Raw genomic sequence first — 19,345 nt, forward strand, 5'->3', positions numbered from 1 at the left:
ATTTTTATAATAATAAATATTGTTTTTAAAAAGAAAAAAAAATTTTTTTGTATGATTAATAAACGTAGTAATAAGCTCGAGAAGTTAGAACATCGTTTTTTTTATTTTTAATAGCAAAAAAAAAATCGTGAAAATAGGTGTCATTTTCGTGCGCTAGACCACCGGGTCCCCTTAATTTGCAACCTATGAATATAGCTTAATGACGGAATCTCAGCAACAAGCAAATGGTTGCTTCATAAAAACGCTTGGACGAAATCGACAGTCACGGGCAAGCGAGAGAGTTGACTGGACGTGTTCGGGATCCTCACGCTTAAATATGAGTTATCCCCATCAGTTTGATCATTTTTAATCCTTTCCGCCTTTCCGAGGCTTTTCTCCGACATATATATATTGTAACAACTGTTGATAATGGAACAAAAGCGTTCCAGAGTAGTGAAAACTTGTGAGGAGATCTTGGACAAATAGTATATTTAAGAGAAATACGTCAATTCAGATCTGTGTCCAGCACAAGACTGTTTTTACACTAATTGTGGTTGACGCGGCAACTGAGTAATTCATTTTTACATAATGTTCCCTCGTTTACTCCTACAAGGTGGAAAGGTTCCTTCGTAACACTACCGCCCTCCCTGAAGTTGAGTCGTCCCGACTCAAAAATAATGATTTTTGTTTTGTTTGTTTCATAAATTACTGGCATGAGGATGACATAACATGTTTTCAGAAGTTGCAATTTTATTATCGGCGTTGGGTACTCTCTTCCCTCGGGGAGATTAGCTGTGGCTCGGAAATGATTAAATTCTCCGGATTCTGTCCGGCATTTGTCTTCCCGTTCAGGGAAGAAACCACAGAAGAACCTTGAGAAGACAGTACAAGTACTAATTTCCGTCTTTTCCTCGGAGATTGTAAGATATGCTTCACCAAAGTCAGTGACCAATCCATTAAAAAAATTGAAAGAATGATGCCATCTGCTTCTGAGAAACAGGTTTACCTTTGGCTAATCTTAAAAGAAGATTTCCAACGGAGAAATTCCACAGAAAAAAAACGGCTCGGTAAAATGGGTATAGATGAAAAGACCAAAAGAGATCCAGAAAAGGAAAAACCACAGTTGGTAGAACCATGAACCAAATAATTGGGACCCAAACGAGAAGACCAAGAGATAGGGATGGCAGAGTTCGAAAAAAAATCCATTCAGAACTGTACATCCAATATTGGAAGGACAAGAATGAATTTCAGAAAAATAAACAAAATAATTGATTAGAATTGTAATAATCGATTATTATTATTACTGTTGTCGTTGTCGTTGCCGTTGCCGTTGCCGTTGCTGTTGCCGTTGTCGTTGTTGTAGTTGTCGTTGTTGTAGTCGTCGTCGGCGTCGTCGTCGTTGTTGTTGTTGTTGTTATTATTGTTATAATTATTATTATTATCATTTTTATTATTTTTTTTCGAGGAGTTGCGGAATTCAAGTTACGGATTGACGCCAGTCATACAGGCTAGAGCGTATGTGGAACTCCAGAATGGCCGACCCACTAAACCGCTACCTCGTGTGCAACGCCCCCAGCCAGGGACTGTGGTGATATTACTTCCAGCTAGGGGCTCTGATGGTGTAAGTCTTGTCAGTCTGCCCGTCCGCCCGTCTCGTGCAGGCAGTCCGTCAGTTGCGTTACGTCAGGCAGCCGTCCGCGTTCTTACGTCGTAGGATTGTCTCTGTGTAGGTGGCAACAAGTTGCCACCTTTCCGTACTATGGAGCATCACCCTGACAATTTTGTCGGGAGTGATGCCTTCCACGACCGCCTCCAGTCTCTGTCGCAGTTCTGTCCAGCGGTTACATTCGAAGAACGTGTGTTCCGCGTCGTCTCGTTCGTGTCCGCAGTACGTAAGGTTGGACGTCCGTACTCGGTTCAAGTTGTGTAAGTAGCGTCTGAAATATCCGCGGCCCGTCAGAAGCTGGGTGACGTCAAGATTTACATCCCCAAACCCCCTCTGAATCCACGATCACAGGTCCTTAATAAGTCGTCTCGTCCAGTTTCCTGTCGGTTTCTCTCGCCCACTGTTCGTGCCACGTCTCTATCGTCACGGCTCATTCCGACGTTGCCGCATCCCGTCGGTTCACGTCCGCGTCTCTTCCGTAGACCCTTTCAAGCTGGAATGCGAGAAGGTCTATGCGAATCACGCCCGCCACAACCAGAACGGCCTATGCTTAGACCGTATGATAGAAGCAAGCGATCCTCAACGCGCTTCGTCTCTATACCGTCGTTATTGCGTGACAGTATTTCTGAGTCTTTAGGGAGTCTGCCCAGATTTCCGCACTGTAGAGAAGGATCGAGTTCACCGTCGACATTGGAAGTCTCCGTTTCCCCGGTCTCGGTCCGTTTGTGTTTCCCATCAGGCGGCTTGAGGATGCTATCCTTTCAGCCGCCTTCTGGGCCGTTTGATGTACGTGAGGCCAAAAGGTCATCTTCGTGTCCACGGTCACCCCCAGGTACTTGACTTCCCCTTTGGTCTCGACCTCGTCCGTCCTGACCGTCATGCGTAGTGTGGTCGATATTCGTCTTCTGGTGAGACGCACCAGTTCCGACTTTTCCGTCGCGAGTTACTGTCCATGGTCAGTCATCGACCGTCCGACTCATCTTATTGTCTGATTCAGTGCGTATTGTGCCAGATCTGGAGTGCGCTCGACTATCACCGCCGTCATGTCGTCAGCGTAAGCGACCAGGCGGATGTCTAGCGGGAACTCTAGTCCCACGCTGTCATAGATCCCGTTCCAGAAGTCAGGACCCAGTATGGAAACTTGAGCGACACCCGCGGTGATCTGTCGCGTCACTTGACCTTCAGTCGTTTCGTACGTCAGCCATCTCTTTCGAAGATAGTCTTCAACAACCCAGAACAGATAAGGCGGGACCCCGAAGTCGCCTCCGATGGCACTAGGATTTCCACCCACCTGGCCGAGTTGAAGGCGTTCTTGACGTCCAGTGTCACCAGCAACGCGACGGGTCGCGCAGCGTGGCAGTCTGTCTGTCGACCGGAAGGAGTCAACCGCCTCTTGGATCGCTTTAATCGTTGATCGACCCCTCAGGAAGCCGAACTGCTGGCCCGAGAGGCATCCACTCCCCTGTATCGCGTCAATGAGTCGTGGTCGCAGAAGCTGCTCGTCCAGTTTCCCTGTCGTGTCCAGTCAGCTCAGCGGCCGGTAGGCCGACGGCGTGCTGAGGTCAACCTTATCCTTTGGGATAAGGACCAACTTTCCCACCTTCCAACGGTCGCTGAATGTCCCAGTCGTGAGGCACGTGTTGTAGAGGTCGAGAAGTATCTCCGGCCTCAGGCTCACCATCAGCCGAAGACCTCCGCCGGTACCCCGTCCGATCCTTGTCCCTCTTCACTGCTTTCGTCGCTCCGACAAGCTCCTCGGCGGTAAAGACGGGGAGCACCGCCGTCTCGTCGTCGTTCGTGGCGTCCGTACGCGTCGGGTGCGTCTGAAATAGTCAGTCGACGATCCATCGTGCGGTTTCAGCATTCTTGAGTTCTGGCGGGATCCGGGCCCCCAGCCTACCGGTCACAATCTTCTAACCGGCACCCCAGGGGTTGCGGTCCACCTCCTTGCAGAGCTTTTTTCAGCATCGGGTCTTACTGTCTCTAATATCGTAGGTCAGTCGATTCCGTTTGATCTTGTGCTCGGCCTGAAGGTTTTCTCTCTCAGGTCTCTAGCCAGCCCTCGTAACCCGTCGTCGTTTTGCCAGGCAACTCTTCCGCAGCTCGACTATTTCGTTCGCCCACCAGTATTGTCGTGATCTGTTACGTCCGTACTGTCGTTTTGGCATTGTGCTGTCGTCAGTTTGGCCGTCTCGTCTGCCGGTCTTTTACGCCCTTTGCCGGCCAGTCAGCTCTGGGAGGGCGTCGGTCATCGGGGCCGGCGCTGCGGCGAGTTCTGTCGAAAACTTTGGTACGTCGAGTTTGTCTATGTTTCACGGTGGGGGGTGCTGGATCCTCGTCCGTACCGACCTTGTCTCTTCTGCCACTTCGAAGGCGATGTACTGATGATCGCTGGCAGTGTAGCGCTTGAACACCCACTACCGCCTTACCCGTGGCAGAATTCTGTCCGTCGTCATCGTTACGTCCGGGATAGAGTCTCCAAATCCCGGCCGTCCTTACGTTGGTATGTCACCTGTTTTTTTCACCACTAGGTACAGCCTTGCAGCCATCTCCAGCAGCAGCCGTCCACGTCTTTTGGTTTCCGTCATGCCACACTCAATCGCACTCGCATTGAGGTCCTCCGCGACCAAGAGGTCTCTGGGCAGGGCCCTGAGTCCGTCCTTGAAGAGCGCGACCTTCGCCAGGAACTCCGCCACGGCCCAGTTTGGGGTCAGGTAGACGCTGACGTAAGTGACAGCGCCCACCCTAGCCCAGACGTAGTCGTCCCCGACGCCACGAGCGGTTATCCGGGGTCGGGCAGCGCCCCTCACCCAGATACCTGCTGTCTTGGTCTCGTTCGTGATCTCATCCTGCGTATGTCGCATCCTGTACGGCTTGCACAAGATCAGAATGTCGGTGTCGTGTTCGTCTGCTATCTGTGGTTGTAGCATGTCTGCTGTCCTACTGCGGTTCAGATTACCCTAAACTATCCTGCCCGTCTTCCAGCCTGCTTTCTGCACCCCTCTAGCGCACACTCGTACACCACGCACCTCCCGAAGCCCGCGAGATGCGCCGCATCACCGTGGCCCGCCTCGGTGCACAGTGGGCAGGCCGGTCTGTTCTCACGGTCCGTGGCGTAGTGTCCTGTCTCGCCACATTTTCTGCGGCTCTTCGTCCGGTCTGTGTTTTTTGCATTTTGCCTTTGAGTGCTCACATCCCAGGCACTCGTGGCATTTTGTCGCCGTCAGTCGTGGTCGGACGTGGCACCCCACCCATCCAATCCCGATCCGTCCCCGACCGAGCAGCGCTTTGGCTTCCTGCGACTCTAGGTCTCATACGGCCATAAACTGTTCGGCCCGATTCGGACCGAAGATGTGGACCTCGAAGTCCGCGTCTCCTCCCGTCTCCCGTCGCAGTGCCTGTATCACGTCGTTCCTGGTCGTGACACAGTCAGGGTCTATAATCTCCAGTTGTACTCTGGAGGTCCCGGCCCTGACGTTTCTGGCGTCGCCAACTGCGTCCTGCAGGACGCGTCGGAAGTCGTCTTGTCTGTTGGCGTCTGTCTTTATTTTCAGAAGACACAGACCACTCTTCGTCTTCCTGGGAGTCGTCACTTCACTTTTTGCAGGGTCGACCGTGGTCCGTATCCTCCTCACGATATCGGAGTACGACATGTCGTTCCCGAGTTTGACGCGCACAGCCGTCCCCCAATGCTTAGGAGCCGCTCTGCGCCCCTCAGCCCTGGCCGTCGTGTCCGTTGTCGCGTTCGTCCGCTCCGTCCGTTTCTTCCGTTTTTTTTTTTTTTGTCACTGTCTGCCAGTCGACGACGGGTTCCGCAACCGTTGCCCTCTTTTGAAAGGATTCCGGAGTGGTTCCAGTCGCCTCCCGTTTTCATTCAGTACTCGGAGTGTTTTCAGTCCGTTGTTCCGTCTCAACGTCCGTCTCCGTCACCTTGTTGTCCGTCTTGTGATCTATCGTGACTGCTTTGGCGCGCCTGTTAAGCGCAACGTCGACAGCCTCTAGGATAGTCTTTATGCCCAGTTCAACGGACATATTCATGTTTTTCTAAAAGGCCGCTGCCTCGGCCATCCTTTTTGCTGTTCTGTGAATCAGTAACAATACATCGCTCAGGTCCATATCGTCCATGATTCGTGTCTCCGTGCCGATCGTGGATACAGCGAATGCGCAACTCGCTCCGCTGCCCGTGCTTGACACGCTGTCCGTCCTGTTTCGTCGTCGTTGTCCCAGTGTCGTCGTGTCCACCTTTCCAGTTTTCGTGTCTGCTGTCTTCGTTGCAGTTTTTGTCCCTTGGTCTTTGCACAATTCGCGGCCCTCAGAATCTATGCCGCTGCCATGGGCCACCAGGGCTTTCACCCGGTCGGAACCCAGGGTGGATTTCCCCTGTGCCGGGGCTGCCACCTGAGGTATAACGTCGTTACCGTCCCCATATGAGTTCCTGAATGCTAAGGGTCTCTCGGGGGCGCAACTCCCCGTACCGTGCCGGAACATAGCACGGCCCCCGAGGTCGCCTTGGGAGCCTTTCATCGGGTTTGTGCTGACTTCCATCCCATCCGACTTACTAGAAAACCCCGGGATCGTCACTTCCCGAGCGAACCGGGTTTTCAAGCACAATTCGCCTCCTGAGGCCACCTCGGGGGCCATCCGTTGGGCCCATGTCAACTTCAGTCCCCGCTTGACTCACTCGATGTACGCGGGGTCGCCACGTCCCGAACGAGGGATTTAACCCCCCCGCCATCTGCGCGAATTATTATCATCATCATCATCATCATCAGCACAACCACCACCAGCTCCACCACCACCACTACTACCGCCACCATCATCATCATTATCATTACCATTATTTTTTCAATGAAATAATTCTCCTAGAATAATAATACGAAAATGAAGATAATAAAATGAAACGATCTTGTTCTCAGAAATCTTCCAACAACATGATTCTTATTCTTCCTCAAAACAGACTGGGTACTCATAAAAAACATATGATCCACGACATCTCAAAATGTCTAGACAGAACCTGAAATCTTAATTTCCATTTGAGAAATCACAATTGTAATAAATAAGGATTAGAAATAACAAGATCCTTTGCAAAATTTTTCTTTATTGTTGATTTTGAAAGTATTGTTACGTCCGTGACCGCAGTTTACTCCTGAGCGGTAGGAGTAAACTGGTTGGCTTCGCTTTAACGTTGCAGGTCAACCGGAAATCAGGATGAGGGTTGAATAAACTTGAGTATGTTTGATATATCGATCATATGTTTATTGCGTAGAAGTTAAGATACCGGTAGGAATGAATTTTGCTGTGCAAAAGATATATAGGTCCAGATGTGAAGTTGTCGAAAGTTAGAATAGGAGTGTAGCTAGAGACTTCAAACATACGGGTGCAGAAAAGATGTGTAGATGCTGAAGGTAGGGAATAGAATTTGATGAGTCAGCGCGATAGTGAATAGCGTGAGACTACATAGAGATAAGAGGACAGGACAGAGACCATGAGATTCATGTAAAAACTATGGGACATTTAGCGAGTAGGAAAAATAGAGAGAAGTGGTATGCTGGACGTAACACCCTTCCCCGTCAGAGGAAGCATAGCGGTAGATATGGTCCCGAATATGGAAAGCAAGAAGGTGGAAATGTCATATACAGTAGTGAAACATGATTTCAAACTATATGCTGCATATTGGTTTTACAATTTTACTTATTATAGGTAGTGTATGGTATTTATAATCTGAATATAATATGCTGTCGGTATACATGAAAATGATAATTGGTGTGTGTTTACAAGTATGTAGTCGCATTATGAATGTAGTTTGAATATTAATTGATGCGTTCAGCAACATTAGTTGGATATTTGAGGATAAGTATTTGCAATAGTAAGTTTATATTGGAGATAGTATGGTTTATATTCTGGATTGCGTATGAGCGTAAGGTATATAGTTATAATAATATAGTTACATAATGTTGTTCAAAGTACATTGTAACACCGCCACACTTGAATCTATCCAACCTCCTGTACTAAATATCACAGTCAAAACAAAGCAGATATGAAACGAAAGTCGAGTGTAAGATGTTATGTTTTGCGTACATCGGATCGAATATCACGGTACGACATGTCGACGATATTCCTTGTGGTATCGATCAAAATTATGGATTATTGAATCACTAGTACCTAGAATCATGTCCCCTTCGGATCATGGGTTCAAAAACGAATCTACGTGGAAAGTGCCGGAGAGAAAATATAAACATAAACAGAGAACTCTTTCCGCGATGTATGGTTATCTGCACTTTCTCAAGTATCACGCTGCTTTTGCGGCCGAAAAATGAAGCCCACGGGCTCCTCAAGGCGCTAAGGGGTCTAGAATAGCCCTCAGTCTTCTAGCGATATTAGTCAAGTAAAACCGGTCCTTCCTCGTACATTTAGAATAAAAGCCAAAGTAAAGATTTAATTTTCTGCGTTTAATATTATTTTTAATTCCATTTCTAATAAAAATCAAAATAGTTCAGCTCAGATAGGTCTGAGAATCGGTCAACTTGGATATAATTCCAAGTCGTTAATGAAAATTACAACTTCTGAGATTTTCAGAAATATGTGCGTTATTCCGTTATTGCATCAAAAAAAAAAAAAAAAAAAACATCACAGGGTTACCTGAGACTGAATTACAATACGTGACCCATTTTTATCGGCCTTGAATGATATTTGGATTTTCTCGTTTTTCATGACATATCTTAATATATATAAATCTCGTGTCACGATGTTTGTCCTCAATGGACTCCTAAACCACTTAACCGATTATAATAAAATACGCACACCATGTGCAGTTCGATCCAACTTGAGAGATAGGATAGTTTAAATCTCAAATTATAGTCGCAATTTTAATTTATTGCTAATTATTTGTCTGTTATTATTCGACAGTCACAATTATCTGTTAACTCCAAATGATTCTAACAGATGTCGATACCTTTCGACTGGGTTGAGTAAGTAATCAATAGATGGCGCTGCTATGGTAAATCTACGAACGTGTCATATAAGCTACACTAGCAACCCATCCCGGCTTCGCACGGGCATATAATAATATAATAAAAGAAAATACACAATGTTTACAGTGAGTTTCTAGAAAAATAACATTTATATTATTACTTAATATTATTATATGCCCGTGCGAAGCCGGGATGGGCTGCTAGTACAATTATATAAATCTCATCTTTATCCAAGTTTCAGTTTATATTAATTATTAATTGTTAAAAAATCTTTTGTTTTTAGTGAAAATGATGCAAGGATATGTATACCTGCAATAAGTGGTAATTAAAATACAGAAATACATCTTCTGGCATTCTTGTTGCGTAAAATGAGACTTTTTTTAGATATTTGTATACGACATATTGTATCGGTACGTCTTTGGAAAATTGATACGAGAGCGAAGGTAATAAGTTTAGCGGACGGGGATTTCGGATTCTTGGTCTCCTTTAGAAAATGCATAAAAAAGGTATCTAATATGTTAAGACTGTTATGGGTGATGTGTCGATCATGCGTCGCCCCCGTATACTGGTGTTACCGTCCTCTAAAGGTGAAGAAAGACTACAAAATCCTCTACAAATGAACAAATGAGACTAGAGGTAAAATGAAATGCTGATGAAATAATCGCGGAACAACCGACATATGTCATTAACATACGATAGACATAAACGCCGATCAAGCCACGAGGAATTACATTCGGAGAATAGAATGATATTGAGCGTTCTACGGGCACTCAAAACTATTCAACTCGACACATTATTGCAGCATGAATAGTTGGATCGCAAAGCCGAGTTGAAAAGTCGATATGACTCGTGGCCGAGCTCATTCTCCGATCATGGCAATCCCGTCAACAGCGTTAACTTTGGATATTAGATATAGAGCCCAGCAATTTTGACACGTGAAACTCTAATTTTTATCAAGATAAGTTGACAAAGGGGTAATTTTAATTAATCAGGGGTGAAACGGCAGAATCCAAATAACAGCATATTAATGGAAAACGTGCGTTCCATCACTTTTCTGTAACGTAGTTGACATGAGGGTGAGTTTTGAGTGTTAGGGGTCGAGTAACAAAATCGCAGATGCGGTGCATCGAGAGCAATTAATTCGCGGATCTGAAATCAATTTTTAGCGAATTCTTACATCCGTGCGTTCTGTCATTTCTGTGTAGCGTCGTTGGCATGGGGGTGAGTTTCGGGTGTTGGGGGTTGAGCAACAAAATCTGAGATACGACAGATTCACCTGATTCAGTGATTTATTGGTTGAAAACAAAATATACAGTACATTCAATTATATTTCAAGCGTATTGTTTGTACGTGACAACTTGGGGGTGGTTTCCGGAGCAGGGGTTGATTCTTTCAGTTAAAAATAAGTGTATTGTTCGAGCAACTAATTAGCAACAAATTCTTATCATTTTTTCGTTAATATTCCGTCATACGTTTGCCTGGCTTTGCCAACTTTTTTTGAACTTGACATCGCCCTTAATTTCGGCAAAATTACTGGAGCAACAAAATCAAAATTTGGGGAAAAAATTAGCAACTGAAGAGCACTGAATCCCCATATAGGTCATTTTCGATTTTGATGAAGTGTTTCTTCCAGCTTAAGAAACGTTTGTTGTGCAAAGAGGATAGCGTCTATTAGGTTGTTAAGATCAAGTTCGTAATTATTCATGTATCTGTCTAGGTCAATGAGGTGTCTAATAAGTGAGATTGCAGTCTTCCTTGTGGACATGAATCTTCCCGAGATAGTCACTTGGTTGCTTAGGGTTGCTAACATGCGGTCTTGTAATTAGTTGTGGGATGCAACGTTATCTGGTTCGTTACGATATGCGCCCAGTATCGATTGCACTGTATTTGTTTGTTTGTTTAGCAGGATTGCTAGATGGTTTGTATCGTTGTGTAGATTATTTATCTCTTGGTTCGAGTATTCACCGTCTTTTACATCTCGTGTTCCAAAAAGTGATTTGGAGAGGCTTCCCACAAAGTATAAGGCTCCTCTTTTGTTGCGGCGCGTTGCTCACTTGGACAGCTCCAAATACGCTTTGTTAACTGTGCGATGACCGATTAATGATTTTATTTGCTTCTGGTATTCTTTGATTGTACTAATTCTGTTGGCTAATAATTCTATGTGGTCACTCGTATCGCATTTACTTGCTAATGTAGTACATTTTTCGCGTATTTTGTTCAAATAGTCTGTAATTTTTAATAACTGGGATAACAAGTTACCAAGATCCATATAGTTGATTAGCGTCCACTCTTTGTTGAATGTCCGTAGAATGTTTATTTGATCAAAGTGGATACCGGGATTAACGTCAAGTTGTTGTATTGTGTGCGGTGTTTCATCGTGGTCGGTGATTTTCGCACTGGCCCTGTAATGATATACATATTCTACTGAGTTTGCAAAAGCTTGATTATTGAGCTAATCGCGTCTTGTTATTATCGGTTGTACTGTGTTTGCTATTGAAGGGGTTAATGTGGGATTTTACTATGTATGTGCGATTTTCAGTTTATTGAGATGAACTATTTTAGTTTTGTTTAGCGTGAGGTATATTTCGGCGTTAACGTCATCTATTATGCGTTAGATCACATACAAGCCTTTGTAATGATCTTGGAATTTTGACATTGTTTCGTTCAATAGGTAAACAGTTTGTCCTACTTTAAATCGTTGTGGGTTAATCGTTCTGTCGTGGTGTTCTTTACTTTTCTATTTAGCTTGTTTCAGGTTCAACGCGGCGCGTTTACAGATGTCTGTGAGATTCGCTATCAGATCGAGAAGAAATGTATCGTATGTATGCGTGGATGTGTTGCTTAGTATCGCATCTGTCGGTAGTTTAGCTTCCGAGCCGGAGATCAGCTGGTGAGGTGAATAATGTGTACTGTCGTGTTTCGCTGTACAGTGCTCCCCCCCTAAGATATCCCTCTGTAAGATATTACTTCCCCTCATTTTACTATCATTTCCCCGCAATTCGGCTTCCCCACTATACTCAGTGTTGTTTACTTGCGCATGCGCGTAAGCCGCTACTATAAGTCAGCTGTCTACATATACACCCCACCTTTTAAGAGTAGAGGGGATACCTCTCTAAGATATTTTTCCTGGAACCAGAGCCCCGAGTCTGAAATCTTAGGGGGGGAGCACTGTATTATAGCAGAAAATAGCGAAACGTATGAATTCATCCCAATCTTTACCTGCGTTGGTGTAATGTTTGATGTATTCGGTAATTACACGGTTACTTCTTTCTAATGAGCCGTTTGATGGCGGTCTATAGGCGGTTATTCGTAGTTGTTTAACTTTGAAGAGCCTGCATATTTTTTTGAAAACGGTACTCATGAAGTTTCGTCCCTGGTCAGTAAGTGTAGTTCGTGGAGATCCATAGCGCGTGATGTATTCTTTAGCGAATACTGTCCCTATCATCTTTGCAGTAGCATCGGGAATTGGAATGGCGTCTAAGAACTTGGTCAAATTGCACTGGATCGTCAAAAGGTAGCGGTTATTCGATTTCGTAACAGGGAGCGGACCAAGTGAATCTGGGGCTACTTTGTCAAAGGCCTCTGCGGGCGTGTCAGTGATTGCCATGGGTAATTTTGTTTTGATCCTGAGTAGTTTTTTCCTCTGGCAACTGCCGCAAGATCTGATGATATTTTGAAGTTGCTTTTTTCTGTTTGGCCAAAAATATTTTTCCCTTATTTTATTGAAAATTTTTGTAACAACTTGGTGTTCTCCGATCAGTGACTCGTGGTACTCTTTGATCATGTCTTCGCGTAATCGTTCGTCTGGTATGATTTTAGTATTTCTACAAAGTGTTACTCGAATGTCTGAATCCGCAAAAATGTGATGAATGAGTTTTTTGAAGATAGATCGTAGAATATCATCTACTCCCGGTCTTGACATGGGAAAAGGTGAAGACCGAATGTCTAGTCCGGACAAGATAATCCTCAAGTTCACCAACGTATAGAAAATGTCCCCAAGTCTGCCTGAGTCTGATTGACGTGGTTTCACTACAAGAGTAAAAATGTATCTGTTGTTTTCCAACCAAGTTTTGATTACGTCGGATATTTCTGGATTCTGGTTTTGAAAGGATTCCATGCTTATCAGATTTCTGTCTATCAACTGTTTTTCTAGTCTTTCAGTCCAACGACAATTAGCTAATACGAAATGAGCGTAATTGTCGGACAACATGAGAAGTCCGTCATTAGTTTCGGTTACGTTGGGTGTTGGTAATATGTCATGTTGATTTTGTATGAAGTAATCTAAACAACAAAAGTTGACATTGTCAATATGGGGGCGGTCCGGTTTTCGGTCTTCGGGATTGTCGCGACGTTGTGAGCGTGAAGGTGGTAGCGTTGCCGTAGGTACAACGGAGGCATCGCTATCCATGTCTTCAACAGCTGACTCCGGATCATGTGTCACGGAGTCACTCTCCGAGATATCAGTTGGGTAGCGCGAGGGAGTAGAAACCGGAGCATGTCTTAGAGCTGACCTAGTGCTGGTCCGACGCGTCAGCCGACGAGTTAGAGGGGGAGCAGGGATTCTGGGTGTTGATGCTTCTGCTTCAGATTCAGAAGATGTCGAGTCATAAGTCGGGTTTTGATAATTACAAATGGTAATCGTTATGTCGGAGTCTTTAAATATGTAACGGATCATCCGACTAACAAGGTTCCAGTCTAACTTATCTAAGCCGCAGCCTAGTCTTGGAATCGAGAGCGATTTGACTTTGTCTTGTTCTAAGCAATTCTTTAGATTTACTAGGGCGTTGAACAGTATTTCTTCAGTTGGTTTCTGGTAGTGGTATTGTTTGGTTACTAGATTGTACATGAGGCGGTTACCATGTGGCAGTGTCAATACGTTCGTTACTTCAGGGTCTAGTTGTTCTAGTTGATCTCGGGTGATTATTTTCCTATTTATCAGTTGTCCCGCGACTCCTCGTGATGTCTTGCAGTCTGCCGAGATGCAGTGGGTTATCTTGTCTGTCGAGGAGATTGGCGCGTATCTCTTGAATAAATTTACTATGCGTTAATGGTCGGTGGTTAGGATCTGTTACGAATTCCGTGAATTGAGGGGCGTAATTTCGTCCTTTACTGGTAGTGGCTTCGGATGCGGCGGATTCAGTGTGTCGGACTGTTCTTCACGTATTTCAATACTACGACCCTGGGGCTCACCGGAGTTTTGGTTAGATTTAGATGAGGTGAGTGGTTGATCTCGTTCCGTAGTTTGCTTAATCTATTTATCGCTTAGGATCGGTGCCTCCGTTGCGCTGCTATTGTCAGTCATACTGGCACTTGAGTCATAGGTAACAGTGGAAATCAAGGTGTCTTGTAATGCTTTGGTTCGTCTCCGTGGGGAAGGGCTGTTAGATTCGTGTGCAGATCCACGCGCTTGTATTGGGTGCTGTTCTGAATGTTTCATTAGCTTGTGGGCGCCGGTAGATGAAAATAGCGTATCTGGTTCGCAAGAACGTGTTGGGTGATGGTGAGCTACCTTGGCGCGCTTGTGGGCTTCAGTAGATGAGCATTCTGTATCGGGTCGTGGCCGTTTTGAGGTAATAGGTAGAATTCGGAAAGAATCGACAGGTGGATTTCTGGAGAGCGCGTCTGCGTTGGAGTTCGCTATTCCTTTTTCATGTTTTGTGACGTAGGAATATTCTTAAAACTTCAGTCTCCAGTGCAATAATCGAGAAGTCGGGTCTCGTACGTTTTTGATCCACTTGAGTGATTCGTGGTCTGTCACCAGGGTCAAGGTTCTACCGTAAAGGTAAGGGCGAAAATGTTTGACGGCATGAGCGACTGCTAAGAATTCTTTCTCGGACACCGAGTAATTGATTTCAGCCTTTTGTAACACCCCTGTTCACAACCACCTTGTGAAGACCAACTCTCCTGTCGCGCGCCGCACAAGTCACGCGCCGCAACAAGCATCACACACTTTCCAGTCGTGCGCCACAGTGAACAGCACCCACTACGTCACACGCGCCGCCGACGCCACCCACGCAGCCGCGTGCGTCCCGCGATCAGCTCGCGTGGTTTGCCGCTGTTAAAGTGGAGCCACGGCTGGGATAAGAGACCACCGATCTCACCAATCGTCAGGAAAACTTCGGTCTCATCCTCATTGAGCTTCAATCAAGTTGCACCACCAGTACGTCACAGTCAATCGACAGCAAGACGCTTTTTTGGATCACCGAAGAGCCACTATACGCCGCCATCAAGCTCCGCACCAATCAGTCGCCCATCCTCCTCACTGCAGCCTCCACCAAGATACCAGGGGACCACGACTACTCCTTCCATCACGTGGATCCCAAATATTAAATAACCTTGTGTATATATGTAATTTGGAATAAAACAGCAATATTATAAACAACACAAAATCTCATCGTTGACTTCAGAGCGATCACACCTTCCAAGCGACTCGGTCGGAAAAAGCTAGCAATAACTAGCGAACACCCTCGATGCATACGCGATTGGTAAATCCTCGCCACCTTTGTCTTCACTGAGTATTGCTCCTATTGCATACTTTGAAGCATCGGTTCTGAGGGCGGAGGGTTTTTCGAAGTCGCGATACTGCAGTATCGGTTCTTGACACAGACTATCGCGTAGAGTTTCGAATGCAAATTAATCTTCTGCTGTCCATAAGAAAGGGCTATTCTTCTTTAGCAAATTATTAATACGTCTAGCAATTTTTGAAATGTTAGGAATGAATCTTCGGTAGTAGCCTATAAACCTCAAAATTGTTTAATCTGTTGAGGATTCTTGTCAACTGGGTAGTTTTTTATTGCTGATATCTTCTCCGGATGAGGTTTCAATCCGTTTTGAGTGATGATGTGACCTAGGTATGCTACTTCTTCACGCAGAAATTCACATTTATCTGGCTGGAGGGTTAGTCCCGCATCAGACAATCTCGTCATGAGTTTCCGAAATTTGGTTCCGTGCTCCTCCAAGGATCGGGAGTAAATAACTTTGTCATCCAAATAGACAAACATATCAGTACCCTGTGATCCCGATAGAATCCAATTTATCAGACGTTGAAAGGTGGATGGGGCATTTCTTGAGCCAAATGGCATTCTGGTATACTCGAAATGGCCGTAAGGAGTCAAAAAAGCGGTCTTTGCGCTGTGATCGAGATGCATTGGAATTTGGTGGAACTCGGAAGCCAGTTCAAAGGTTGAGAAATATTTTGTGGAGCCCAGCTGACCCAGGATATCGACGATATTTGGTAACGGGTAAGCGTCCCTGATGGTTTTTTCGTTCAGTTTTCGGGAGTCAATGACCATTCGCCACTTCTTTTCGCCGCTAGCATCTGATTTTTTGGGGATGATCCAGACCGGAGAACTGTCAGGAGATAAAGAATGTGTGACAATGTTTTGATCAAGGAGTTTGACCACTTGTTTTTGTATTTCATCTTTGTGTACTCTTGGGGGTCTGTATTGTTTGGTATGAATTGGTGCGTCATTAGTAGTAGGGATCGTATGGCTGACTAAGTTTGTATGTCTCAGGGTGTCATCTGGGAGGAAACATAAATAGTTGAATTCGATAGCAAGATCAACTATTAATTGTTTTTCTTCGTCATTCAAACGGTACAATCGTAATTTTTCTTTCAATATGTCAAGGCGTCTTGAATTGTAATTTGGGGATGTGGGAAGAACGCAATTCTCGATCCTTTTTTTTTTCATGTAAGACCTGTGCTAGTCAGACTTGTCCGCTGCTTGCAGTACTTGTATGCGTTAGGTGTGTTTTTGCACTGAGCGTGGCGGTGCTCGCGAGTTCATCGACTTCTTCTAGTATTACGACTGGTTTTCTTATTTCTACAGCTGATTCGTTGGATTTTATTGCATCAACGTAAGCAAACCCTTGTTGGTTGGTAACCAGGGCCTGTTAGGAATATGTTAGCGCCTACTTCTAACTGTTCTATGAATCCCGTTTTTACCGAGGGATTCGAAATTTTCAGTGCAATCACCTGAGCCGTTCGTGGTGGTATCAATATGTAGTCTTCCTTTAGGAGGTAAAATGGTTTGCTAGTATTGTTAGAGATTATTTTTTCTGCATTGGAAGATATCGTTGCATTTTCGTTCCGTAGAAACGTCGATCCTAAGATTCCGTCTTCTTGTATCGGGAACAGATCGTCGACTATATGGAATATATGAAGGTTGTCACCGATTCGAATGCTACTTGTTTCTAATACTTTTGTTGGCTCATGTATAGCACTGGTAACGTGGATCTGACCTTCGAATAATTTACACGGAACATGCGGATGTATTGCTCCGAGTTTAATTATGTTCACATCAGCACCGGTGTTAACTATAAATGTGCTGGGTTTGTCGTGTGACTTCACCGGTGGTTATTCGATCCTTCGTTGTTTGTGTGACTGATGTTGTGAGGATACGCGGTGGTGCTTTTGTGTTGGTTCTATGCTTGTTAAAGGGAATAACGCCGGTTCCGCGAGAGATGAGGTAGTTGTTTTCGAAACAGATAGTCGCCTTTTCCAAACGTAAGAAGTCTGAACTCAGTATACCGTCTTCGATGATAGGAAAGGAGTTATCGACAAGATGGGATTCGCGGCGTGTATTAGCTAACTCGATGTAGAGACTTCCTATTGTTCTGATGGATTCTTCCGTTATCCCTGAAATCTGCCGAATGTCTGTCTTTGTGACGTGGACTCTTGGGTCAATTTTATCGATTTTTAACAAATTAATATTAGCGCCAGTATCTATTATTAGTGTCACGGACCCATCCAAAGAATGCGGGCATTGTGTTCGAATCTGTGAAGGGCCAGATTCCATTTGTACGGAGCTAACGTTTGGTTTGGACGCTGCTCTGGTTTGGGGGAGATCGATGCGTCAGCGCAGCCGTCCCTGAACTCGTTTAAATAGCTCGCGTTGCCTGAATATTCGCGATGTTGCTCTGCTTCGCATGAAACTCCCGGGTGGACGCCTGCATCGCGATTCTCGTTCAAGTAGTCTTGTGTCACATAATTAACCCTGAAATCTGATTGTGAAGGATTTGTTGTATTATACTGTTGTGAGCGTTGACTGTCATTTCGGGTCTGGTCTGAAGGTTGGTTTGTCGGGTCTCTTGCTCGATATTGGGTGTTGTGATTGTTTTGTTGTTGACGATTAGTGTTATTTTGGAAAACTCTTAAATCTTGGTGGATTTTCGGATTCTGGGGATATTGAGACCGATTTGAGGGGCACTTATCGTTTGTGTGGCCTTTGCGACCACACTGCGTGCAAGTTGTGTCGTTGCGCTGCCTTGTTCTGCACTCTTCTATACTATGACCTACCTTCTTGCAGTATCTACACACTTCTAATACGGAGGGTTGTTCAGGACAATATTTATTGATGTGATCGGTTTATTCACATATACTAAATTTCATATGGTTTCGTGTTTCGTAGTTAGTATTACGGTACCAGGCTAGTTTAAGTCTGTCCGATAATAGTTTTTCAGTCTTGGTGGCCGTGTCTATAGCCATTTGTGGGGTTTGTGGATTCTCATGAGCTACTCTTACTTCTTATTCGTCTAGTCAACCTTTCATAAATCTTAGTCTTGCAGTTTCTTTGATATTTTTCTTTAGCACTTGAACATCACTGTTAGATTCTGAGGCATCTATTGATTTGATTGATTGGTTTCGCCTCTGTGCCGATTGTACGAGGTCTAGCTGGATATCTGGGAGATGTTGTTTAGATGCGTCGGCCTGTTTTAGGCAGTTCAGCAAATCTCGAAGAGAATCCGGGTTATCTGACTCTACATATTTACTCGCGTCGCCTTCGATTTTCGTGCGAATGAGTGTGGAGAATAAATTCAGTTCTCCGGCTGAAACAGCTTGTTTTGCGCATTCTACCATAGTTATGAATTCGCATACGGGCATATTAGTGCAATTTAATGTGGGAATCACGGCCAATGCATCTTTAAGAGGCAAGTGCGGAAAGGTGCTTTCGGTAGTCATGTTGTAAATTTCAATCTGAGATTTGTCGACTTACAAAGTAAAGATGAAGAGAAGGAATGGGAGAAAATGTTGCATTCTTCCGTGAGGATGTTGGTCCAGCGATTTCGTGTCTGTCGGCGGTGATGACGTCGATGTGCGTTGTGTTGTACTAGAATTCGTGAAGAATGAAGATGTCGTTGTAGTCGCAGCAGGAAATAGTTTTTCAGCAACATCAATTTGGAGATACGGATTTGTTTAAGACGTTCGTGTGAATCAGAGATCGTTGATTGCGTTAAACGTAGAATATGACTTTCGGAGTGTCTTCAACACTATCACACAGTGGTATTATTTTTGTATTAACATTACTGAGCTTGCACACTTTGGAATCGGTCCATCAGATGGCTTTTCATGCGTAGCACACACGTAAAATTGTATCATTGGATTTCCGGAACGCTAAGGCCACCGCTGCCACCAATGTTAAGTCCGTGAGTAGAATTTACTCCTGAGCGGTAGGAGTAAACTGGTTGGCTTCGCTTTTACGTTTCAGGTCAACCCGAAATCAGGATGAGGATTAAATAAACTTGACTATGTTTGATATATCGATCATACGTTTATTGCGTAGAAGTTGAGATACCGGTAGGAATGAATTGTGCTGTGCAAAAGATATATAAGAAGTCCAGATGTGGAGTTGTCGAGAGTTAGAATAGGAGTGTAGCTAGAGACTTGAAACGTACGGGTGCAGAAAAGGTGTAAAGATGCTAAAGGTAGGGAATAGAATTTGATGAGTAA

At 44.8% G+C, this 19,345-nt stretch overlaps 1 protein-coding gene across 1 annotated transcript; it reads right to left on the reverse strand.

The window, feature by feature from the left end:
* Positions 1–1,657: 1,657 nt before the first annotated feature.
* On the reverse strand, positions 1,658–2,525 carry LOC124309088 (uncharacterized). Its single transcript, XM_046772342.1, has 2 exons — positions 2,247–2,525; positions 1,658–1,978 (listed from the first exon to the last, which is right to left on the reverse strand). Exons 1-2 carry the CDS (start codon positions 2,523–2,525, stop codon positions 1,658–1,660), a joined length of 600 nt encoding a protein of 199 aa, XP_046628298.1.
* Between the last annotated feature and the right edge of the window lie 16,820 nt (positions 2,526–19,345).

The sequence above is a fragment of the Neodiprion virginianus genome, chromosome 7, assembly GCF_021901495.1.
Source record: "Neodiprion virginianus isolate iyNeoVirg1 chromosome 7, iyNeoVirg1.1, whole genome shotgun sequence".
NCBI classification, from domain to species: domain Eukaryota; kingdom Metazoa; phylum Arthropoda; class Insecta; order Hymenoptera; family Diprionidae; genus Neodiprion; species Neodiprion virginianus.